Raw genomic sequence first — 26098 nt, forward strand, 5'->3', positions numbered from 1 at the left:
TATGAACCAACACACAATTGAATTATTATGGAGACAATGTATAGTCTTTGCTTCCGGTATAAGTTATACATGTTCTGTGATTTACAATGATGAAAGTGTGATGTTTATGTTCAACAATGCTCAAAATTCAAGTGAGTGTATTGAATTATTTGTTGAGTATTCACCTGTGAGGAGTTCAGAAATCCCACCAGTTGTTGATTATGGTATTGGATCATCTGCGAGGGTTGAACAAATGAGCTTTGACTGTGGTATTGGATCATCTGCGAGGGTGGAACATATGAGCTTTGATCGTAGTACGAATGAACAGAGAGATGTTGTAGATGTTGCTGATGTTGGTGGTGGATTGAATGATGAGGTACATGTTGCAGATGATCTTGATGAGCCAGCGCCACTATCTGAGACAGAGCCAGACCCCGATCTCAGTGATGGTGATGGTGCTGATGATGTTGATGGTAGTTCTGATGATGAGATAGTAGCATGTAAACCTGTTATGCAAGGTGAACAACCACTTCCGGAATATAATCCTAGGGGGTTTAGATTCTTTCGTGTAATACCAAATCGTCCGTCTGGAGTATCTGATGATGTTGTTGATAATGAACACAACCTTTTGTATTGGGATGAGAAAGAGCCGCATCGGATTGTGTTGGGAACAAAATTTGATTCCAAGCTACATGTGAAGACTGCTATAACTACGTGGAGTTTGTGGAATGAAAAACAGTTTAAGGTCGTCGAGAGAAAATTAAAAAGGTGGCATGCCGTATGCAAATTTCCAGCAGGAACGACAGCAACAGGGGCAGGCATCATCAGCACCACCGACGCTGAAAAGGCGAGAGAATGTAAGTGGGAGGTTTCAGTTACACAAAGGTCGCATGACTATATGTGGGAAGTTAGGAAGTGGAAGAACCGACATACTTGTGTAGGCCATCGTGCTAACAGAGATCATGCTAACTTTTCATCGGCAATGATTGCCTTGTTGATTCGACATCATGTGTGACAATGTGCTGATTTCAAGGTCTTCTCAATAATAGTTGATGTTCAAGACAGATTTGGTGTGTTAATCAGTTATAAGAAGGCATGGCATGCCAAGAGAAGGCTATAGAGTTTGTATATGGTGGATGGGAGGAATCATTTAGGCAGTTGCCAAGCTACATGTTTGAACTCCAGTCACAGAATCTGGGCACAATTGTTGAATGGAAGCACAACGAGCTGTTGAGTCAGAGGCGTTCAATGGTGTTCAACTATGTTTTCTGGACATTTGGGCCTGCAATACATGCGTTCCAGAAGGCCACACCGGTGTTAACAGTAGACGGGACTCACCTCCGAGAAAGATTTAAAGGTAAGTTGCTTGTTGCTTGTGGTTTTGATGCTAACAAGACATGCTTACCTATTGCATATGCTGTGGTGGATGAAGAAACCAACGACAGTTGGTCGTGGTTTTTGAATCATGTAAGAACTCATGTGGTGAAATACGAGAGGGAGGTGTGCATTATATCAGATAGGCATAAAGGAATCTTGAATGCAATGGAGTCTGAAATCATGACAAGGGCCTCGCAGATACACCACAAATTTTGTTTGCTCCATGTGAGGGCAAATGTGTTGAAGAAGCACAAGGGCCCCAATGTGAAGGCCATTATATGGAAGTTGGGGGTCAGTACTCAGGAACGTAAATTTGGCAGAAGATGTCGGGCACTATATGATGTTAGCAGTGGTGCGGTTCGAATGCTCAATAGGATTACAAAAGAATGTTGGTCACTGTGCTACGATGGTGGACTTAGGTGGGGGGTGTCCACAACAAACATGTCGGAGTGCTAGAACAACGTGTTGAGGGGTGTGAGAGAGTAGCCTATTAGAGCGTTGGTTGATTTGACATTTTGGAGGACGGTACAATGGTGGGTGCAGAAGAAGACAACAATAGAACACACCGAATGTGAGTTAACCCCATGGACAAATGACAAACTTGCTAAGAATGACTCAAAGGGACGAAAACATTACATTACCGTCATTGACCGAGATACAGGTAAGTACCATGTCCGAACTCGAGGAAGAATAGAAAAAGGAGTGTCAAAGGGCAACAATGTTCAAATAGTCAAGTATTTGGATTCGAGTTGCAGTTGTGGTAAGTGGAAGATGTGGAGAATTCCTTGTTCGCATGCTTGTGCGGTTGCTAGAGACAGAGGCCGCGTTATGATTGACCTCATAGATGAGTGCTACTACCTAGGTACATGGAGATCACAGTACTATGGTCAAATTTCATTTGATGCACCAAGACACGAAGATTATTGGGTTGAACCTTCATGGAAAATTGCGCATCACCCCTCAGCAGTTGATTCCTAGAACGCGTGGCCGAGTTAGAAGAAGGAGGATACTTAATCAAATGGATGTCCGCGAGGAAGATGAACCGAGAGCTCCCCGCCGTTGCAGAAATTGCGGGATAGAGGGGCATGACCGAAGAAATTGCTCAGCTGGTGTTGTTCAGTAACTTCGTGGTATATATTTGCTATTGAGTTGTGTATTGGAGATCTGTTATGTTTAGTATTGACATTTTTGTTGAATTGTAGGAACTGCTGACAACAGAGGGCATGGCTTCGAGGATGTATGATGTTGATATTTGTGTTTGGGGCATATTTGATGGATCTTATTTGACAGTTACTATGTTTATGTATCAACATTTGTGAGATGTTGTCGAAGTTATTATGATTTGTATTATGACAGTTATTATGATTTTTATTGACTTTTGTTGACGGTTGTTATGTCAGATGAATATTGTTTTACCTTAAATATGTGACCAAAACCTGTGTCAATATAAACAAATACCAACATATGCCTGAAACCTGTTTCATCCCATCAACAATGTTCAAATATCAACATATGACCAAAACCTGTTTCAATATAAACAAATACCAACATATGACCAAAACCTATTTCCCCGAAGGCGTGAACTTTGTTGGAGCTTTCCACTTGTTCTTCCTTGTTGAAAATCCCCTGAATACATTGTGCATAGCCTTCCCAATCTTACTCGATGAACTGTTCACAGTTGGTCGTGAGGATCCCTCGGTCGGGGGTCGAAATACTACTTCATCATCTTCTTCCCCGCCCTCTTCTTCCCCGCCCTCTTCTTCCTGACCCTCTTCTTCCCCCACAGGATCCACAAATTGATAATTCTGGAAGTATGGATCACGTCCTACTAGAGCTGCATCCCAATCAGACCCACCGCCAAAGAATGAATCACATGATGATCGTGCTCCCCATTGCGAGGGCTCGTGGCTTACACCACTCAACTAAGACTGTGACCCTGGGTAGACAGACGAACCTGGGGGATCGTATTCCGGATTCGAGGGCTCTGGTACCGCATACTCAGGTTGCGGATGCTGCGGCTACGACAACCTATGTTGTTGTGTATTCCCGTGCCCACCCGTCCGGACACCCGACAGTCCATGACGAAGAGAAGTTGGCGGGCGTGGCGGCATGACCACATTTCTCCGTTGCGAAGTTGGATACTCCATCACATCAGTATGGTTCATCGCACGAAAGGCCTCAACAGCCATTTCCCAAATCTGCCGTAACCGAGGGTCTATGTCATGTTCAGAGGTCAAATGCCATATCCCCTAAAAGGTCTCAACCTAGATAACACAAATACAAAATCATTACAATCAATCTATACAAACTTCAAACTAAATACTTTTTATATACAAAAACATAACATACCATTTTTTTCATAGAAGAGGCTGACCCGTTCATCCCATCAGTTGACTGTGTCCCAGGTTGAACTAGATACGACACTGTGATCATATTGTACCACGCCATATAGCCCGGATTAATGCGACCATCCATTGTCTCCGTTGCATGGTCAAAAGTTGATTGGAACCTGTCGTGTCTCAAGTCCCATTCATCAATGAAGAATTTATGTACCTTAGCCCAATCAGCGCCCTTCCACCCACGACGGTGGCTTTTACACAAATGTCCGGCATTATGTAGCATCCTATCACAATACTGAGGAATACGCTGGTAGCGGTTAAATTGTCGGCAAACGCGTCCAGCCTCGTGTGCCTCAACAAATGACCGGCACACCAAATAAGTGTCGCACAGGAATGATGCAGTCGAATCAATGCAGTAATCATGCAGGATACAATCTGCATACGGTGTCCACAGAAACTACAAAAAAATAATATAAAAATCACAATTAATTTCATACTGTAGTAAATTCATTAACTAAGACAACAAAAATAAATTTCACCTGACCAGGACGAATCAGTGATAATTGATCACGATAATGAGCTACTGAATGTCGTGGAGCATTTCCAATTTCAGTAACTCCGTGCCACCTATACATAATATTAATGTCAAAAGTTACCAAAAAAATACATAATTAAGTGAGTTAATGTAAAAAATACATTACTTGGCTCCACACGGGGTATACGGTGTGTGCATAGGCGATATCAAAAAGGATGGCCTCAATGTGGGCATTCTTTCCCACGCCCACAGCTGCAAAAGAACCATAGGTCCACCCACATCTCTTTTCTGCCTGCCTACAAAAGCCTCGCACAAATAATGATACAGAAATGCTAAAGCAACACTACCCCAACTGATAGTAGACATTTCTTTCGGATCGTCAAAGACATTTAACCACATAAAAGGGACCTTGCACCCTGTGGTGTCCGGTATAATAAGCCCCCCTAACAATATCAGAGCGTGTATACATGCTCTTTGGATGTATGCATAACCATGCAGCCCATCACCCAAAGGTATCGTCGCTTGGTGGATAAGAGATGTCATTAACAAACCGCCCTGCTTCGTTTCTGTTTCTGCGTCAGGTATCCATCCAAACACATCTCGACACTTGCTGGGCCAATCTTCATATCCGATAGGGTAGTCACGGCCAGTAAAAACACGACCGTCTGCTCTCAAACCCCACAGGCTTTGCACATCCTGTAAGGTTACGGTAACTTCTCCAACTGGTAGGTGGAAACAGTGTGTCTCAGGCCTCCAGCGCTCGATCAAGGCAGTTATAAGCTCGTTGTCCATCCTCATCGGCCTTTCACATTCCAACACGCCTTTGAAACCCCATACATCAAGCCAATACTTCACATTTTCATGTATTGGCACTGCCCAAACCTTACTCTCCGTCCTACGAACTCTCAAAACATTTGTTGTGCCATTTGCCAACAATGAGGCTGAAATGTGTTCGTTTTGATGAAAGAGTAATGATGGATCCTCAAGTCCATAACATAACTGTTATTTGGAACTTGCAGATGCCATCTACATTCACCCAAATGTTTTTTGAAATATATTGTAAAACATAACCAAGATTCAATTTTTATCATAAAAACTCAACAATCTAACTAAATTGCAACTTCAATGGAAAACGACAAGCTATATTCCAATTTGAAAACATAATCAATATTCAAATAGGCAACAAAAGGGGCGCAATTACAAAAACTGAATCACTTACTTCTACCCATTGAATTATATGCATATGAAATACACAAATAGGCAACAAAACAACAAAAATCGACCAAAAATCCATCAATTTCTTCATAAACCCTAATTTTTCTAAATTATGGAAAACTAGCACAAATTACGCAATAAAGGATGTATTTACCCAAATTGAAGAACAATTACCGGAATATGTTTGAAAATGATGGAAATTCACCGGAAATTGCTGGGATCCGTCGGATGAAGTCGGTTTCTGCCGGTTTGTTCGCTTGGTTCACTGCTTCTGCTCTGTGCTGCGAAGCCTTCTGACTGTTTTAAAACCCGACGGAAGACGCATAAGTGTTATGCGTCGCTAGGAAAAGACGCATAAGTGTTATGCATCATTTACGAAAGACGCACAACTGTGTTGCGTCTTTAAAGACGCATAATGCTTATGCGTCACTAAATAACGACGCATGATGGTTATGCATCTCTCTATTAACGACGCATAACGGTTATGCGTCACTCCCTGAGTCGGAATACAACTAAAACCCTTCATAAAAATGGAATTCCATTAACATGCATTACCAAAAATAGAATTATTCCGAGCGAAAAACTCATGGAATAAAAAAAAACAAAAACAAAAGTGAGTGTGGAAAGAAATAGGAGAAAATAAAAGAAAAAATTTACATGCCAAAGTGAGAACCTGTAGAAAATATTGAACTAGGATTCATATGATCCAAAGAGGAATGAAATCAATCAATAGAATGATTCATTGAGCATTACAAGAGAGAAAAGTACACTATTTATACAAGAGAATGAGCTAAGTAAGTAAGCAAAATATCTTCTAACTAACTCATCTTCTAACTAGCTTCCCAACTAACTCATCCAAAATATCTAATGTTGACACGACAGTGACGTGGCATGCATGAGGAGGAAGCGAGGAAGCTCCATGTTGTCGACTGAAACACAGCATGCGTGGGAAGAAGTCGATGCCAGTTTCATCATCTTTCACATGCCCCTTCAAGATGGATTGTATAAGCTCTCAAAATTCATCTTGCTCAATATAGAACGAAAAGCCAACGTTCCTAAGGGTTTAGTGAAGATGTCCGCTAGTTGGAGATTATTTCTAATGTGCAATGGCTTTAGCACACTTTCTAAAAAAATTTCTCTTACTGTATGGCAATCAATCTCAATGTGCTTGGTTCTTTCGTGGAAAACTGGATTTGAGAAAATGTGGATGGCCGATTGATTATCACAATACAATGGAACAACCTTTTCAATTCTTATCCCAAAATCTTTGAGGAGAGCAACAACCCACACTACTTCACATGTTGCCTGGGCCATGGCTCTGTACTCAGCCTCTGCTGATGAACGAGAAATGATATTTTGCTTCTTTGCTTTCCATGAAATCATTGAAGAACCAATGAACAGACAATAGCCAGTCATAGATTTCCTTGTATCTGGACATGCTGCCCAATCTGCATCAGAGAAGATGCTCAAACTCATTTTGCTATTACTTGAATAGAATAAGCCATGTCCGGGTGAACTCTTCAAATATCCGAGGACCTTTTCAGCTGCTTCCCAATGCTCATCACTTGGATTTGAAACATATTGACTTAGCTTATGCATTGCAAAGGTAACATCTGGTCTAGTAATGCAGAGATAGAGTAGTTTTCCAATAGGTCTTCTGTATTTTGATGCATCTTTAAGGGTGTGCCAAAGTCCAATTTCAACTTCTTTAGAGGATCCATGGGCACAACAGAGGGCTTACAACCAAGCATTCATGTGTCTCTCAATGGATCCATTGTGTATTTCCTCTGAGAGACAAATACTCCTTTCTTATTTCTTGCAATCTCTAGTCCAAGAAAGTATTTGGGAGCTCCAAGATTCTTGAACTTGAAATGCTGTGATAGGAATACTTTGAAATCCTCAGTCATTTCTGGATGAGTAGTGGCAACTAGAATATCATCAACATACACCACAATTCCAAAGAAACCAATGCTGTCATTCTTGAAGAAGAAAGAGTGATCAGAGGAAGACTGTTGCAAACCAAAGCCTTTTAGCACTTCAGAGTTTTAAGTACCATTGCCTTGATGCTTGTTTTAAACCATAGAGAGACTTCTTTAATTTGCACACAAGAGTTGATTCTGAGTTTGCCCCTTCAACAGACTGCCAATCAACACCATATCCTGGAGGCAGTGTCATATAAATATCCTCTTCCAAATCACCATAGAGGAAGACATTATTTATATCAAGGTGAGACAAAAACCAACCCTTTATAGCAGCTAAAGTAAGGAGCATTTTCACAGTAGTGAGCTTTGCTACTGGAGAAAAAGTGTCTAGAAAGTCCACTCCTTCAAGTTGAGTGAATCCTTTGGCAACTAGCCTTGCTTTATATCTCTCTATTGTAGCATCTGGATTATACTTCACTTTATAGACCCATTTGCAATCAATGGGTACTTTGCCAGGAGGGAGAACAGTAACAGACCATGTGTCTGTTCTTGAAAAAGCTACCAGTTCATCTTGCATTGCTTGCTGTCACTCTTCATATTGGGAGGCTTTGTTGTACGTGGCAGGTTCATATATGGTAGACATGAGTATTACACATTTTAGATACTCAGGAGAGAGTTTGGATAGGCTGAAGTAAGAAGAAATTAGATATGGAGTGGCTGATGCAACAGAGTTGCAGATGAAGTCAGTGAGGTGAGATGGTGGTTTTATTGTTCTGCCATGGCTGGAAATGCTTGCTTTATTTGGAGGGGGAGTGATGAGGTCTGTATTTGAGGTAGGAGAAATGTGTGGAGCTGGTTTAGGAATATTTGGAGTTTGAGAAGAAGTGGGAAAATCTGAAGGAGATAAATGTGAGAGTGGAAAAATATCCTCATGAAATGTGACATTTCTTGTGATTATTTCTTGCATAGAGTCCAAGTCAATGAGTTTATACCCCTTATAATTAGAGGGATATCCTAACAGAGCACACTTAATGGCTCTAGGTGAAAATTTGTCCCTACCCCGCTCTAGAGTTGAAGCATAACAGAGGCATCCAATCACTTTCAAATGTGAATAAGATGGGGGTTTTTGAAAAAGGACTTGAAATGGTGTCATATTATCTGGTAAAACAGATGATGGGACTCTATTTATTAGATAAGAAGCTGTGAGAATGCAATCTCCCCAAAAATGGATGGGAAGAAAAGATTGAAACAGCAGACTCCTAGCAACATTCAAGAGGTGTTGATGTTTTCTTTCTACCCGAGCATTTTGCTGTGGAGTTTCAACACATAAGTGTTGAATGATGGTTCCAAAGGATGAGAATAAGGAATGTATGTTTAGTTCTGCAGCATTGTCACAACGAATGGCTTTTATCTTTTTGGAGAATTGAGTAAGGACTGTATTGAAGAATTTTGGAAGTATGGCTCCAACATCAGACTTGTTGTGCATTAAGAAAGTCCAGACAAATCTAGAGCAATCATCCACTATAGTAAGAAAGTATTTGTATCCCTGGGTGGTGGAGGGGTTTAAGGGTCCCCATACATGACAATGTATGAGATCAAAACAGTTGGTGGCATTAGAATCAGATTTTGAGAAAGGTAGATGTTTTTGTTTGGCAAGAGGACAAATGTCACACAATGAAGGAGTTCTATTTGGAAAATTGAGAATATCATACATGGATTTTAGTTTCCCAAAGGATACATGCCCCAACCTTTTATGCCAAACATCTATGCTAGCAACAGAATTTGCATAAGAAACATCAATAGATGAAGTAAAAGAAGAAGGAATGAGAGAACCTTCTACATTCTTGGAATCAGAAGAAACATCAAGTATGTACAAATTTCTCAATCTGCTACCCCTCCCAATCACAATTTCCTGAGAAGCTGCCTGAATTTCAATAGAATTATGAGTGAAAATGACAGTACATGGCAGGGATGAAGTTAAGGAACTCACAGAAATAAGATTGAAAGAAAAGGTAGGCACATATAGGACATAGTAAAGAGTGATTGAGGAAGTTAGGTGCACAGTTCCAATATGTGTAACAGGAGCTGTGGCACCATTAGGTAAGTTTACAGAGGCATTTTGAATAGGAGAAGGGGAATTAAACATAGATAGGTCACAACAAATATGATGTGTGGCTCCAGTGTCTAACAGCCAAACTGATGGAGATTTAGAAATGGAATTGATGAAGGATTTGGAGAAAAGAGTAGTACATGTGAAAGGAACATTATGAGGAGATGAAGGCATATTTGGTGCGGCAGAGGTGGAGGAAGTTAGAGTGGATGGAGTGAAGGTGGCAGCAGCAGCAAGTTGAGACTGAAGCAAGTTTATGAGCTGCTGACATTGCTCCTGAGAAGGCATGCTCATTGATGGAGAGAAGGCAGATTTATCACATGAATCTTCAATGCAATCCTCCACAAAATTAACAGACTTGATCTCCTTGCCACCAGCACCAAATTTGCTTTTTCCTTTACCAAAACCTGGAGGAAAACCGTGGAGAACAAAGCATTTGTCCACTGTGTGGTTATTCTTGCCACAATGTGAACAGATTCTCCCCTTATTGTATGATTGAGATGTTGCAGCATTGGCTAAATAAGGCTGCTCACTCATAGAAGGAGATATAACTGAAGAATAGCCATCAATAGTTCGTTACCTTTCCTCCAGCAAAACAAGTGAGAACACTTTTGATAGAGGATGAATTGGAACCATAGAGAGGATACTAGATCGGATCTGAGCGAAATTAGGATTTAATCCTATCAGAAACTGCATTGTGCACTCTTGTTCCTGATACTCATGTCATTTTAAGGCACTAATGCACCAAGCAACCGGTTGAGAGTGCTTGTTTACATCCCAAACGATTCGAAGATTGGTGAAGTAGGCATTGACATCATCTTTTCCTTGATTCAGAGACATGATGCGTTGCTTCAATTGATAGGCTCGAGCAAAGTCAAGCTGAGAGAAGCGAATGCGTAAATCTGACCAGATCTCATGAGCATCATCAAGGTATATTATGCTGGAGCATATCTGAGGAGAAATTGAGTTTCTGAGCCATGATACAACCATGCTATTGTACCGCAACCAGGCTAGGAATAGCAGATCATCATCATGTGGCCGACGAAGAGCTCCATTGACAAAGGCGATCTTATTCTTCGCCAAAAGTGCAGTGTTAACCGATCGACTCCAATGAATGTAGTTAGATCCAGTGAGCACGTGAGGAACTAGCTGCAAGCTCGGATTGTCACTAGGATGAAGATAGTAGGGACTGGAATTGTCCTCCATAGGAGAAGATTGAATCACATTTGCGTTGTTATTCGAACTACTACCACGTGCCATGATGAGAAGAAATGAAGAAGAGATAGTGATTGAACAGCGGAAGAAAATCAAATCACATCTGATACCATGTAGAAAATATTGAACTATGATTCATATGATCCAAAGAGGAATGAAATCAACTTCATAGAAGGATTCATTGAGCATTACAAGAGAGAAAACTACACTATTTATACAATAGAATGAGCTAAGTAAGTAAGCAAAATATCTTCTAACTAACTCTATAACTAACTCATCTTCTAACTAACTTCCCAACTAACTCATCCAAAATATCTAATGTTGACACGGCAGTGACGTGGCATGCATGAGGAGGAAGCGAGGAAGCTCCATGTTGTCGACTGAAACACAACATGCATGGGAAGAAGTCGACGTCAGTTTCATCATCTTTCACAGAACCATAAAAAGAAACCACATAGGCAAAATACCTCTTTTATATTTAGAGTAAGGGGAGCATTAGGGTGCCATCATATTTAAAGTGACAATATACCACTAAACCTAGCTCTTAGATCTATAAGATGGACGCATAGGATTGAAATGATGAAATAGAGTTCGGATTGCAGTCTTATGTGTTGGATGTTGCAGGCGTGGATATTTTAGACAATTCCCAAAATTTTAAATCAGAAACGGATTTAGTAATATGTAAACTGCAAATACTACTTAGCAATACTGCAATGTTCATAGAGTAAGACTGCAAGTTGGTATGGTAAAAACTATTACGAATTATGCAGACACGTAACACGACAATATTCATAGAATAACACTGCAATATTCATAGAGTAAGACTGCAATTTGGTAACAGACTAAAAATAGAGAATACTGATTTTACCGTTCAACATTTTTTTATCTTCCAATTTAATTAAAATAGGTTGTCACGTGGCAGCTAGAGAATTACACGATCTTCAGATCTAACGGTTTAAATTGGTGGTATGGTGTTACAATAAAGAGTGTTGTCATATTAATACATCCCTTTAGAGTAAAGTCTATTTTTTATCTTAAATATATAGTTATTTTTATGATTTTTGAGTAAAGTCTTTTTTTTATGCCGAACAAACGAAAATAGTATCGAGAATTAGATTATTAGCCACTTAAACAAAAACTAATATTTTTATTACGGTTTCATCTAAAACTGACTGTGAATGCCAATAGAGTCACTTTTAACTTGATTACTTTACTAGTCCATGATTATTAGCAACTTAAATAATATCTAATATTTTCCCTACATATTTTAAAACATAAATTAGATTACAAATTAAAAGAAAACAGAGAATTCAAAAAACAAAACAACTCTTTCTATCGTCTCTTACACTTCTATACTATGTCGTCTTCGACTCCAATTCCGACATCACATCCTTCTCAACTCCGCCGAGGAATTCATCCCCCGCCAAAAAGTCATCATCATGAAACCGGATTCAGATAACTCGATTGCGGACTTTAATCAAGCTTTAATTCCATCTATCTTCACCACTCTCTCATTGTTTGAAGCTTCGTAAATTGACGTTAGGATGATGAAACGGTCAAATTGAAGAAGAAATTGTACTGAATTATGGAGCAAATTCCAAATTGATGCGTTAATTGGGCTATTTTTTGTGAATTGATGTGGAAATTGGGTTGTTTATTTATTAATCTAAGTTTGTTTGTTTTTTTAAATTAACTTCTATACAAGGGAGAAAATTATAAATAAACTCTTATACTATAGATAGGAGGAAATAGACTTTACTCCAAAGGGAGGTATTAATACTCTAATTTTTCCATAATAAGAATAAATATTAGGGAAAAATTTAGTTTTGTTTAAGTTGCTGATTAATTATGAATTAGTACTGATTGGTGTTGATCGTCAGTTTTAGACGGACCCATGAAAAATGACCATTTCCGAACTATTTCATTTGTTCGAGATTCAAAAATCCAAAAGTTAATGTGCTAGGCCAAAATCATAAAATGGTGATACGTTTATGATCAAATGTGAACTTTAGTCTTTATATTTATTTGAATCATTTACTTTTTTGTCGACTGCTTGTTCTCTCCTGATAACAAATTCATGGATGGCGTCTTGTAGAATTATACCCTTAAAACATCTTCTTAACATTGTATTGGGCCAAACTAATTAGGGTGTTTTGTGAAGGTAAATTATAAGGGCTGTTTGATTGGAGAATTAAAATCATTGCAGCAAACATCCACTTCTACATATGTAAATGGAACTGCTCTATACATTATCATTCATAAACGATTGTTATTGCATGCTTCTCGGCTCGCTACATATGTACAGGTTTCGTTTCTTATGCATCACTTTTCAAGCATATCTCATTCATACAAGCCTAGGAACTAAACTCGAATATTGATGGTCTATCGAGTCCACAAAATTGCAACATTCCTCCCTACCAAAATTTTGACAGTCACCAATCCTAACCTCAACTGCAATTGCAATCAATTTTGACACACACAAATCCTACCAAAATGTTGGGCTGTTGCAATCAGTTTCATGGAGTATACGAAAAGCAAACAAAAGAGGAAGAAGAAAGAAAACCGGAAAGTGAAAGGCAATCAGTCGCAAAGCTTATAGGATCAAACGGTATATATATATATATATATATAGAAAGAGTAATGCAGTAGTAACAAATCTTTGTCCAAACTGTTGACTGAAATTAATTACCTTGAAAATATTAAAACATTTTACGCCCTACCTCTACGAAAAACAATTAGTCTTATTTCTAAAAATAGAAAATTTCTCTTCCATACTTTATTCACTTTTTCTCCTCTCTCATACTTTCCCTACTTTTTCTACCTCTTTCTCTCTTACTTTACCTTTTTTTCTTCTACTTCTTCTTCTCTCATATTTTACCAATTTCTCATTAAAACCCGTGTCGTCTATAAATAAGACTATTTATTTTTTCATTTTCGTTTTTCCCAACAAAACCCGATTTTTGTAGGGGTCCAGACCAGGCGGATCCAAAAAGCAGGGTCCAAATGACATCATAATATCACACGCATTACTAATACACACTTCTTCCTTTTACCACTCAAAAGAAGCAACAAATATCTCTATGAAACCTACAAGGTTCTGTCAACTTCATTCAGTGTATAAAGCAGCCATCTTAATACATTTATTCATATTCCCAAAGTTCAAACAAAATGCAGACAAGGATTTCAAAGTGGAGTAGGGTATTACACACGTGTTGGTCGTGCCCCTGTCTTAGCCCGGCGGCCAGTTCATTTGACGTCCACCAAGAAGATGAATGTGCAGGTGGTAGACTGATTGACCTGTATAATAGAAACGATTTCAAGATCAACTAATGGAGCATTTACTTTGGGCGATTGACCTTATATGATAGACTAACCGAAGGATTATACATTACCAAAACAAGCTCAAAATAATTCGTCCAATCCAAGTTTAACCTATACTAGTTTTTTAGAATCTAAGTTTATCGCCCGAACTAAACATTCATTACTCCCTCTGTCCCCGAATAGGAGTCCCATTATCTTTCGCCATGGGTTTTAAGAAATGTTAAGAAAAGTGGGGTGGAAGAAAGTTAGTGGAATATGAGTCCCACTTGTATATATTGGTTTTAAATGATAAGTGAGTGGAATGAGTTAGTGGAATGTGGGGCCTCTTTACCATTTATGTTAATTATGAAACGGGACTCCTATTCGCGGATGGAGGGAGTATAAAGGAATTGAAAGACTATTTAAATGCAAGAGATAAACAGAGGATGCTACTAACATCCATTTGGTCCATCGTTAATCACAATTCTGAAGCCATCCTTAAGGCCTTCCTGTTTCGCCACGAGCTTTGCTGTGTATAGAAGACGGCCAAGAATCTCACAGTGCCTCTCCTCCGCCTACATTAATAAACCAAACCATACATCAATGTTTAAGTATGCACATTTTCTATGATGGTTTCAAGAACTGCATAGTTTTTGAAAGGCCCTAAACAGCAAGCCCTAGATTACACCACCTCCCTCATCTTTGGTCGAGGGCAGATGTTGAGGAGAGATTCGATACTCATAAGTCATAACGATTAGGAAAGCCAGTCTCACAAGATATAAGCTCGAGACATGATCTTCATAGCTTGTGATGAGTTGTAATATGTCTACACCACAGAGTTTAAGACTATACGAATTTTCGTCTTCCCTTAAAAACTTGCATAAAAGATTTGCAACATATCAATTCGGTATTCAACAAACTTCATGCTTCAAACAATTCAGCAATCAGTTAATGCCCCGTAACATATCAGAATTTAGATTGGTAAAAATTTAAGAGACTTAAAGATCATGAACTGGGAAATCAAGTGCAGAGAAAGGGAGCAAATAAGGAGTGGAGTATGTAAATCAAGAAGAAACTACCGTCGAAATCCCAATCAGTCCATCCCTAACATTAGGGATGATGAGGATGTGAGTAGGCGCTTGGGGAGCTATGTCCCTGAAAGCAAGAACCTGCAAAAGGTAAATCATGAGTTCGAACAGTTTGCCACAAGTTTTCGAGTTCAAACAAGTAGAACTATTTCCCTACATACTCCTTAGATGGTGAAAAATAACTGAGATACACTACAAATGACCAGTTTATGACAAAAGCAATACAATTTATTATGAATCTTAAAATTTCTGTAGCAAATTAACTGTTAGAGATGAAATGGCGATGCCAATGATTGTTTGTGAAATGGTTAGAATGAACAACACTCCTTCAAAGTAGGCCACAGATTATCTCCCGTAAAAGCCAAAGTTCTTATATATATTGATAATGATTCCTTCTCCAACTTCAAGGACATATATAATTCCTATCAGCTAGATTATTGAAAGTATGCATTTAAAATATAACAGCTTATCAAGTTATTGCTGTCCCTTCCTCTTCATCTTCCTTGTTTATTTCCTCTAATTTATTTCAGTTTAACTTCTGCCTTTTAGACTCTTCCAATCCATGCCATTAAACTCTGCCACCATTTGTTTTCTCCAATAATAAACGATACAGGTTAAGGCTGTATCATTAACCATCACAGAAGCAGAAAGCTCACTGATACATTGAGATTTTGGCATGATAAATTTGATAAGGACCAATATTTATTATTTAGCTAGAAAATGAGACCCAATTTTATAGTATAGCCAAAGTGACAGCGAAAGAACAAATTTCCCCTAAATAATCAAGAAATGATAAATTCGAATTTGGCATTACAAGCAATTAGACTTCAAATTTATAATCACTTAATCTACACTCCCAATAAACAAGAATCGACCTTTATTGTCCCAGAGAGAGGAAGAGGTAAAACAGTGAAGCAATAGAAAGAACCTGTTTGATGGAGTATGTACTAAACATGATGGAGTATGTACTAAACAAGCCCATCAGCCTAAAGCCCAAGAAAGAGTATCAGTTCGGCGTTACCAAAGAGTTCGGCCCCAGCCTATAGCTCGGTAAAAGCCGACCAATCAAGCTCTACAAAGCTGCTCGGCAATAGTTCAGCAGTTCGGTCTCAGCATCGGCAAAAGCTGCTCGGCAATACCGAACTGGGAGCCACGACCTCCACTACACGATCTATCTAGTGGTGGACCCATGCAGGCTCTCATGACCTCCACGACATCCACGACATAATTACTGATGATGTAAGCCACTGCCTAGTCAGTGGCCATGCAGGATCTCATGACCTCCATGACCTCCACGACTTAGGGTGGTGATGCAAGCCACGATCTCAGTTCAATATATAAATAGAACTTAGATCTGATAGACCAGGATTTACTAACTCTAGAGATAAAAGATCGTATAGCAAGTCTGTGTTGTAAGCTGTAATCCCAGATCAAGCAATACAATCTTGCCCTCCCTTCTTCCCGTGGACGTAGATTTACTTCAGTAAATCGAACCACGTAAATTCTTTGTGTCGTAGTCTTTATCTTCTACCAGCATTTACAAACATCAGAAATTCGCGGATTCATCACTGGCGCCGTCTGTGGGAAACCAGAGAACCAAATCTGTGATAAAGCGAATTTTTGATCCTTTTTCCACCACTAAAAAAAAAAAAAAAAAAAAAATGCATACCAGATCACATAACACCCGTGCCTCCGTCCGTGATAACCATGAGGAAGCTAATCCAGCAGCCCATAGGCCTGGAAAGCAGCCTCGTGAGAAATCTGTCTCCAGTTCTCACGAAGAAGGAACAAGCCACTCCAGGAGAGATCGCACCGAGTCTTCCCAGCAGCCCGATTTAAATGAAGCTGTCAAGCTGTTCTTGGCCGAGAAGCAGGAGGAGTTCTTAACCTTCCTGCAGAAGAGCCAACAGCCGGAGAAGACAACGGCGGATTCTCCCTCCTCATCCAGACATGAAAGTCACTACCGCAGTAGTGACGTGTCTTCCAGGAGAAAGAATCCTCAACCCCGACATGTTCCTGTTCCTCCTCGGTACCGGAACCACAGGAGAACTCCATCTCCTCCGTACCGAAGAGATGTCGAGTTCGCCATGTACGGAGCATTAAAGACTCCGTTCTCGGACGATATCACCCGAACTCCTTTGCCACGGAACTACCGGACACCGTCAATGACTTATGACGGGCTAGTGGATCCTCATGACTTCTTGGGATGCTATCAATATAATATGGCGAACCAGGGTCTCAATGAGGTCCATATGTGCAAGCTGTTCCCCGAGCTGCTCATCGGGAACGCCAGAAGGTGGTTCGACAGCCTTCCTCAAGGCAGCATTAGATCCTACCGAGATCTAATGGATGCTTTCCATAGGAGGTTCTTTCAGAAAGCGGAAGCCCGAATTACTTCGGCTCAGCTGCTTTCTATACGTCAAGGTCGCGACGAAAAGATCAGCGACTTCCTGACGAGATTCCATAAGGAATGCCTACAAGTAGATAATCTCAATGATCTACTTGTCATTTCGGCATTCCAAAATGGAATCCTGCCCGGAGCTCTCTACAGAAAGCTCGTGGAGTGCGGTCCGCAAACAGCTCAAGAAATGTGGGACATTGCGGACCAGTTTTCCCGTGCGGATGAGGCAGACCGTCGAAAACGGTCTTTAGACAGCTCATCCCGAGAAGAGAAAAAGAAGCCCGATCAAAGCGGTCAGGTGCTTCCTCGCCGAACTCCTTTTGAAAGAATTCAAAGGGCACCGGTACAAGGCAGATTGTGGCCACGTCTCAATCCTGAGAAGCCGCCCGCTCAGTTCGTACCATTAAACAAGTCAAAAATGGAAATTTTCGAACTACATTCCGATATGTTCGAAAAACCAAAGCGGATGACGAAATCAGCCGCGCGGCGACCTCAGGATCAATATTGCTCCTTCCATCAAGCCCACGGTCACGATACCGAGGAGTGCCGAAATTTGGCTGCAGGTATTGATGTTCTTGTGAAAACAGGAACGTTAAAAAAATACCAAAGCAAGCAGCCGAAAAAGAACAAAAAGCAGAGAGGTGCGAACTGCAATCCTCAGGATCCGAAAAGGCATGAAGATCCCGAAGACGACGACGAGCCGCAATATGATGGAGTAATCCAGACTATTGATGCTCTCCCTGCCGGGAAGACTAAGTCGTCCCTAAAAGCAGAACGCAGAGGTTCCAATCAAGAGGAGCCGACACATAAAAGGCTGAAGAAAGACGAAGTGATTACATTTTCAGATGCCGATCCCGTCCCAGCCATCTCTCCTCACCAAGACGCTATTGTCATTCAAGCCGGAGTGGCAAACAAACTGATCCACAGAGTATTTGTGGATACAGGAGCGTCAGTCAGCGTTCTTTTTAAAGAATGTTTCGATAAAATGGAAGTGGATCCAGCTCGGCTCAGTCCGGCTCCACTTCCTCTGAAAAGTTTCGCCCAGGAGGACACCCGCCCTGAAGGTATTATCAGCCTTCCGATCACGGTGGGAAAAGCGCCTACAAGCTCCAATACGATGATCGAGTTCTTTGTGGTGAAAGCTCGGTCCCCGTACAACATCATCCTGGGGAGAGACTGGCTCAACACAGTTCAGGCCGTTTGCTCTACTTATCACCTCACCATCAAGATCCCCACTAAAGGTGGGATAGCGGTCATCCGAGGTGATCAAAAGAGAGCAAAAGAATGTCTGCAGATTGCGCTTAAAAGTGCCGAGCAATCAGTTCGGCACCATCAAGCATAGCAATCACAGCAACCGGAGTCAGAGGCAAGCGAGATGACCGAAGTCACTTCAGAGCCGAACTCAATGACCGTTCAGTTATACGAAGATGATCCATCCAGAACGGTCAAGATCGGCTTCACAGGAACGCCTCTACTCCGGGAAAAGACCATTCAGCTCCTCAAGGAGTACAAAGATGTCTTTGCATGGTCTTCGTTGGACATGACCGGAGTGCCCCCCGAGGTAATCACTCATCGGTTAAATATTGATCCTTCAATCCGGCCAGTAAAACAGAAGCAAAGACTCTTTGCGGCAGAAAGAAGCCAAGTCATCCATGACGAAGTCCGCCAATTACTAAAAGCGGATGTACTATTCGAGGTGAAATATCCTTCTTGGGTGGCCAATCCTGTGATGATCAAGAAAAAAGGAGGAGGATGGCGGATGTGCATAGATTTTACCGATCTAAACAAGCACTGTCCTAAAGATTGCTATCCCCTTCCGAATATAGATAAAAAAGTAGAAGCTTTGATCGGCTTCGAAATTTTCTGTTTTCTTGATTTATACAAAGGATATCACCAAGTGTTGATGGATGAGAGTGACGCTCCGAAAACAGCTTTCATTACCGATTTCGGCATTTTCGCTTATAAAAAGATGCCATTCGGTTTAAAGAATGCCGGAGCCACTTATCAAAGGATGGTAGACAAGCTTTTCCGGCACCTAATCGGAAAACAGGTTGAAGTGTATGTCGACGACATAGTTGTCAAAAGCAAAAGCACTTCGGAGTACGAAGACAACCTCAAATCCACTCTCGACGTGCTCCGAAAAGCCAACCTCAAACTCAACCCCCAAAAATGTACCTTTTTGGTAGATTCGGGAAAATTTCTGGGTTGTTGGGTTTCAAAGGACGGACTCAAGGCAAATCCCTCAAAAGTTCAGGTTATTCAGAACATGGCGATGCCGAAGTCCATACACGATGTGCAAAGACTAACTGGATGTCTAGCCGCATTGAATAGATTCCTTTCCCAAGCAGCCGAAAAGCAACTGCCATTCTTCAAAGTGTTAAAAAAGGCACCAAAGTTTGAGTGGGGAGCCGAGCAGAAAAAGGCTTTTGACGAGCTCAAAAGTTATTTAGCCGAGCTTCCAATTCTCTCTGCTCCAACAGATGCCGAAGTGATTTTCTTATACTTAGCGGCATCCGATCAAACCATTAGCGCGGTGCTTGTACGAGAAGAAGGCCTAAAGCAGTTTCCCATCTACTTTACAAGCCGAGCATTAAGAGGTCCAGAAACAAGGTATCAACCTCTGGAAAAAATTGCTCTGGAGTTAGTAAATGCAGCAAGGAGACTGCGGCCATACTTCTATGCTCACAAGGTATGCGTCTTAACCGATCTGCCTCTTCGGCAAGTTTTGACCAAGCCAGAAGCATCAGGCAGAATCGCCAAATGGGCCATAGAGCTGGGAGAACACTCAATCGAGTACCTACCTCGGAAAGCCATCAAGGGACAAGCCTTGGCAGATTTTCTTGCAGAGGCCAAGTTCGATCAAGCAATTCCTGTTATTGCCGAACAGAAGAATTCTGAAAATGCCGAACTAGCACAGCCCTTGGAATCCGAAGTAGAGCCGCCGGACTGCTGGAGCGGATTCGTAGATGGAGCTTCAAACAAGATGGGAAGTGGAGCTGGTATTTTACTTGTCGCTCCCGACGGACACGAGGTAACCTACTCACTTCGGTTCCTATTCCCCACTACTAATAATGAAGCCGAGTACGAAGCCCTCCTGGCCGGACTCCAGTTAGCGCAAAGTCTGCTCGTCAAATCTCTCAAAGTCCATTGTGATTCACAAGTCATAGTAAATCACATGTTGGGTACAAGTGAAGCTCGTGACGAGAGAATGAAGAAGTATTTGGACAAAGCGCAAAGCATCAGCCGAAGTTTCTCCTATTTTCGGATAATCCGCATTCCCAGAGCGGAAAATAGCCGAGCAGATACCTTAAGTAAGTTGGCCTCAGATCCGAGCTCAAGGGCGGAAGAATTAATGCATCGAAGCATTGATGAAGCCGAGGTACATTCAGTATCCAGCTCGCCGAACTGGATGACGCCGGTCTTGCAGTATCTGGATCAAGGACAATTGCCCGAGGATAAGAGAGAAGCTCGGAAGATCACGTGCCGAGCACTTCGGTACGAACTTCATGAAGGAGTCCTCTTTAGAAAGTCTTACCTCCAGCCGTTATTGCGGTGCGTAGGACCAGAAGAGACGGACTACATCCTCAGAGAAGTTCATGAAGGATCGTGCGGTAGCCACATCGGAGCCAGAGCTTTAGCTAAAAAAGTTCTGAGATGGGGATATTATTGGCCAACCATGGTACAAGAGGCAGTGCAGCTCGTCAAGAAGTGTACGAAGTGCCAAATTCATGCAAATATCCCAAGGATGCCGCAGACCGATCTATACACTATGCAAAGCCCTTGGCCTTTCATGCAATGGGGCATAGACATAGTGGGACCACTTCCTCAAGCTCCTCGGCAAATGAAATTCCTAATCGTTGCCGTGGACTACTTTACGAAGTGGGTGGAAGCTGAACCATTAGCTACGATAACGAGCTCGAAGGCATTGGATTTCGTCTGGAAGAACATAGTGTGCCGATTTGGCATACCCCACATCCTCATCTCGGATAACGGGACTCAGTTCACCGACAAGACGTTCAAGAATTGGTGCCAAGAGCTGAATATTCAACAGCGGTTCACTTCGGTCTCTCATCCACAAGCAAACGGACAAACGGAGGTAACAAATCGTATCCTGGTGAAAGGGTTAAAAGCTCGGTTAGAACAAGCCAAAGGACAATGGGTAGAAAATCTCCCTCAAGTCCTATGGTCCTATCGAACTACACCCACAACCTCCAACGGTGAAACTCCGTACAGTCTTGTGTACGGCACTGAAGCCGTGATTCCGGTGGAGATCGGCATACCCAGTCCCCGAACTCTAAACTTCTCAGCAGAAATGAATGACGACGGACTGAGAGCCGAGCTAGATCTTGCCGAAGAAAGAAGAGAATTGGCATGCATAAAAGCAGCCAAGTACAAGGAGCAAGTAGCCCGGTATTACAACCAAAGGGTGAAGAAGCTGCAATTTCAAGTGGGAGATCTCGTCTTGAGAAACAACGAAGTAAGCCGAGCAGAAAAGCTGGGCAAGCTCGAACCCACATGGGAAGGTCCGTATCGGGTGTCAGAAGTCCTCGGCAAAGGGTCTTACAAATTGGCTCACATGTCAGGAGAACAGGTACCCCGAACATGGCACATTTCCAACCTCAAGAAGTTCCATTTGTAAGAGACAGTCCGGTCAGTCAGTCTTGAGTCCTTTTCGGTCAATGTGCTTTATTTGGTTTGCTTGGTCTTTGTTTGTCTCTGTGCGTTTTGTCTATGTGCGTTTTGTCTGTCTATGTGCGTGTCGTCTCTTACAAATGTTACTGAGGTATCTTGTTCTTCGAAGGCTGATCCCCTTCTTAGAACATATGCAAGCTAACGATTGTGAGTCAAAGCTTCTAAAGAGGATACAAGACCACAATTCAGCTTAAACAAGCAGTTCGTCTGAAACGAGCTGCAATAAGCCAACGATTGTGAGTCAAAGCTTCTAAAGAGGATACAAGACCGCAATTCAGCTTAAGAATCAAGCACTTCGTCTGAAACGAACTGCAACGAAAGTCCGATTCTCGCGATAAAACTTGCCTGAATTAGGACAACGGAAAGTCCGATCCGAGCGATAAAACTCGCCAAATTAGGACACAAGACGAGTCCGGTCAAAGATGTTTATTTCATCAGACCAAAGACGAGTCCGGTCAAAGATGTTTATTTCATCAGACCAAAGACGAGTCCGGTCAAAGAAGAGTTCACTTCATAAGACCGAGGACAAACATCAACTTACCCCGTACCTTTATCCAGAATGCCGAAGTAATTCACTTCGCTTTTCGGGGGGGGTAGTGATGGAGTATGTACTAAACATGATGGAGTATGTACTAAACAAGCCCATCAGCCTAAAGCCCAAGAAAGAGTATCAGTTCGGCGTTACCAAAGAGTTCGGCCCCAGCCTATAGCTCGGTAAAAGCCGACCAATCAAGCTCTACAAAGCTGCTCGGCAATAGTTCAGCAGTTCGGTCTCAGCATCGGCAAAAGCTGCTCGGCAATACCGAACTGGGAGCCACGACCTCCACTACACGATCTATCTAGTGGTGGACCCATGCAGGCTCTCATGACCTCCACGACATCCACGACATAATTACTGATGATGTAAGCCACTGCCTAGTCAGTGGCCATGCAGGATCTCATGACCTCCATGACCTCCACGACTTAGGGTGGTGATGCAAGCCACGATCTCAGTTCAATATATAAATAGAACTTAGATCTGATAGACCAGGATTTACTAACTCTAGAGATAAAAGATCGTATAGCAAGTCTGTGTTGTAAGCTGTAATCCCAGATCAAGCAATACAATCTTGCCCTCCCTTCTTCCCGTGGACGTAGATTTACTTCAGTAAATCGAACCACGTAAATTCTTTGTGTCGTAGTCTTTATCTTCTACCAGCATTTACAAACATCAGAAATTCGCGGATTCATCACTGTTCATCCTCATAGACGATGTTGGCTGGTATTTGCTTGTTGATGATTTTGTCGAATCTGCACGTTGTAAACAATCAAGAAAAATCAGTTCGAATACAGGGACGTGTGAGAGAGAGAGAGAGGCGGACATGGTGGGAGAATCAGAGGGGGAAGCAGCAAGAGCAGCCTCTTTTTCCGAAGCCATCGGCGCAACCAAATGAGAAGCGAGTCGATGCAGGCGGCTGCTGCTGTTGATTTCTTGTTTGCTCATTGAATTTGAGGTCTTTTTCCTTTTAATTTATCCTACTATTACTAGTACTATTTTTTGTATTGAATCAATTACATGATTCTTCCTTGAGCGGAGAGGTGTCAATCTATCTCCTAGTAATAAGGATGTCAATCAGACTAACTCGTTTGGGTTCGGACTAACCTACTTGGGTTGCCGGGCTATTCGGGTTATGAATTTTTCGGGTCATAAATTTTCAACTCCCACCCTAACCCATCTAAAAACTTTCAAAAACAATCTCAATAACATGATTTTAAATTTTAGATCTTTTTTTTTTCTTAGTTTTAGAATTATATAAAATCTTCATTTTTTTATAGTTTTTCTCAATAATAGTTAAAGAGAAGCATTTCATCTCAATCAACTATAACATAAACAAAAATAAATCAAAATTAAAAAATCAATCAATTTAAATTAAAACTTGTGTTCGTGTCATTATTTTGCCATTGTTTATAATTAATTCTTTATAAAAATTAAAAATCATATCTTACTTTAATCATTATTAAAATGATAAATATATTGAGATTTTGATGGGTATATTCTTAATTTTGTCTTGATTGGCTTTGGTGGTGGTATGATAGTAATGACAGATGATGGGACTATGAAATAATGAGTCGAGGTGGAACTTGAAAGTAATTAGGGTAGGATAGAGTAGAAAAGTGTAGAATGAAAATTGAAGAAGACTAATGATTATGCCACATGAAATTCAAAAATACAAAAACTCCTAAGCTTAATATTTTTTAAATAAGAGTTGCAACCTGTCCGGCTGACCCGCAACCCGTTCGGGCCAACCCTTTTAACTTGCCAACCCTAACGAGCTAAACTATTTTGCACGTTTTGTATCCGGGCTACAAAATTACAGCCCTAACCCGCTCATTTTACCGGATTATTTGGACCGACCTACGGGTTTCAGATTGGGACATCCCTAACTAGTACATTTTTGCCCTAAACTTTGGCATATTAACAAATACAGTTTCTATTATTTAAAAATATCTCGTCTCTGAACTTCATTGAAAGAAATTTTGTCTTTTTAAACTTTTTTATCCTTTTTTACTTTTTCTTACTTAATTGCATCTTTATATTTTTTATCCCCCATTAATTGTCTATTTTTTCTATTTTCATCAATTAATATTTAAAAAAATATTAAGTTAGGGGTTTTTTATATTTTTGAATTTCACGTGGCACAATCATTTTTGCTAGTCTTCTTCAATTCATTCTCACTCGGGAAGGATCACCTCCAACATTTTATAAAACATCACATAATACACCAACAAGAAATTGACACGTAGATATTAATTAAAAAATTATAAAAATACTGCCACTCCAAATTCCACGCGCCAAACACCCTTTCTCTCTCTACCTCTCATCCCCACTCAAAATGCAAATTTCTCACGCCAAACACCCTTCCTCTCTCTACCTCTCATCCCCACTCAAACTTGCATTTTAGCAATTTAAACCGGACAACATCAAAATCCGGCATCTTCAATTTTGCCGGCAATGATCTCCCTTGCTGGAATTCAATGAGCGACGACCTCTGCCGCGGGAAGCCGATGATGGCGACGAATCTGAATTCAAGCAATAAAATTGAATACAAAGAACAGAGGTAGAGAGATTTGCAAAAACTTCAAAAATTGGACAAAATCATCTTCAATTGAGCAAAATCACAGAAACGAATGGCAACTAATGTTAGATCAATCACACATCAGGCACCACGCCTCAAGCACAATTAAGTTGCAATCCTTCCACGTGAATTCCAAACTTATCTCAATAGTTAAATGAATTCGACACGAGTTCCGAATCTCGGTACCGAAAAAAACAACTCAAAAGAGAAGCATCCAGCAGAAACCAGATCACCGCTCTAGATTATTAGCCGACTAAAACACATAGCTCGCCAAAACAAAAATCGATAACTTATTCGAACTAGACGAGGAACGAAAATCAAATCAAGTGAGCCACGAGCGATAAAATAATCAGGAGACGCGATAGCAATGCGACGGAAAATCTAGAGAAACGGAGGGGCGGAGACTCACCATTTTCGATCGTGCTTGAGTAATTGAGTTTGAAACAGAGAATGTGAGGACCAGCGCCGGACTGTGGGGAAAGAAAATGAAAGAAATTTTAGAGAGAGTATTATTTATTGGTTTGATTAACTAAAATGTTGGCGTATGAGGATATGTATGATGATAATTAATCTTTAGTCTATTATTTTGTTAATCCATATGTCATTATTTTATTAGTGTAGGATGAAACGGTGTATTATTTGAATGACGTGATCCTCTCCGGTTCTTTCTCAATGGGCTGAACTTTCATCCAAAGTTTACTTGGGTGATGGAATGCGTTACGACACCTAGGTTCTCTATTGCTATCAATGGAAGCTCGCACGGATTTTCCCCGACAAAAGGAGATTGCGCCAGAGAGACCAATTGAGTC

General features: G+C 41.0%; 2 protein-coding genes across 3 annotated transcripts; both read right to left on the reverse strand.

The window, feature by feature from the left end:
• Positions 1 to 10200: 10200 nt before the first annotated feature.
• LOC121752873 lies at positions 10201 to 10737 on the reverse strand. The gene has a single exon (XM_042147964.1). It carries the CDS (start codon positions 10735 to 10737, stop codon positions 10201 to 10203), a length of 537 nt encoding a protein of 178 aa, XP_042003898.1.
• A 2981-nt stretch (positions 10738 to 13718) lies between these two features.
• On the reverse strand, positions 13719 to 23743 carry LOC121750565 (14 kDa zinc-binding protein-like). Of its 2 annotated transcripts, none has more exons than XM_042145122.1 (5): positions 23535 to 23743; positions 23406 to 23463; positions 15072 to 15161; positions 14450 to 14567; positions 13719 to 13989 (listed from the first exon to the last, which is right to left on the reverse strand). In XM_042145122.1, the coding sequence occupies exons 1-5, from the start codon at positions 23654 to 23656 to the stop codon at positions 13922 to 13924; spliced, it is 456 nt and encodes a 151-aa protein (XP_042001056.1). In that variant the 5' UTR covers positions 23657 to 23743; the 3' UTR covers positions 13719 to 13921. The 2 variants fall into 2 exon arrangements, with proteins under 2 accessions (XP_042001056.1, XP_042001055.1); XM_042145121.1 differs by having other exon boundaries at positions 15072 to 15164; positions 23409 to 23463; positions 23535 to 23742.
• Between the last annotated feature and the right edge of the window lie 2355 nt (positions 23744 to 26098).

Source organism: Salvia splendens, chromosome 10 (genome assembly GCF_004379255.2).
Source record: "Salvia splendens isolate huo1 chromosome 10, SspV2, whole genome shotgun sequence".
Classification (NCBI taxonomy): Eukaryota; Viridiplantae; Streptophyta; class Magnoliopsida; order Lamiales; family Lamiaceae; genus Salvia; species Salvia splendens.

Coding starts and splice junctions, on each gene's coding strand:
- LOC121752873 (XM_042147964.1), bottom strand. CDS start 10,737: ATGGCACGTGGTAGTAGTTCGAATAACAACGCAAATGTGATTCAATCT.
- LOC121750565 (XM_042145122.1), bottom strand. CDS start 23,656: ATGAGCAAACAAGAAATCAACAGCAGCAGCCGCCTGCATCGACTCGCT. Junction 14,568..15,071: donor GACTGATTGGGATTTCGACG/GTAGTTTCTTCT, acceptor TTATTAATGTAG/GCGGAGGAGAGGCACTGTGA. Junction 13,990..14,449: donor TAACGATGGACCAAATGGAT/GTTAGTAGCATC, acceptor TCTATTATACAG/GTCAATCAGTCTACCACCTG.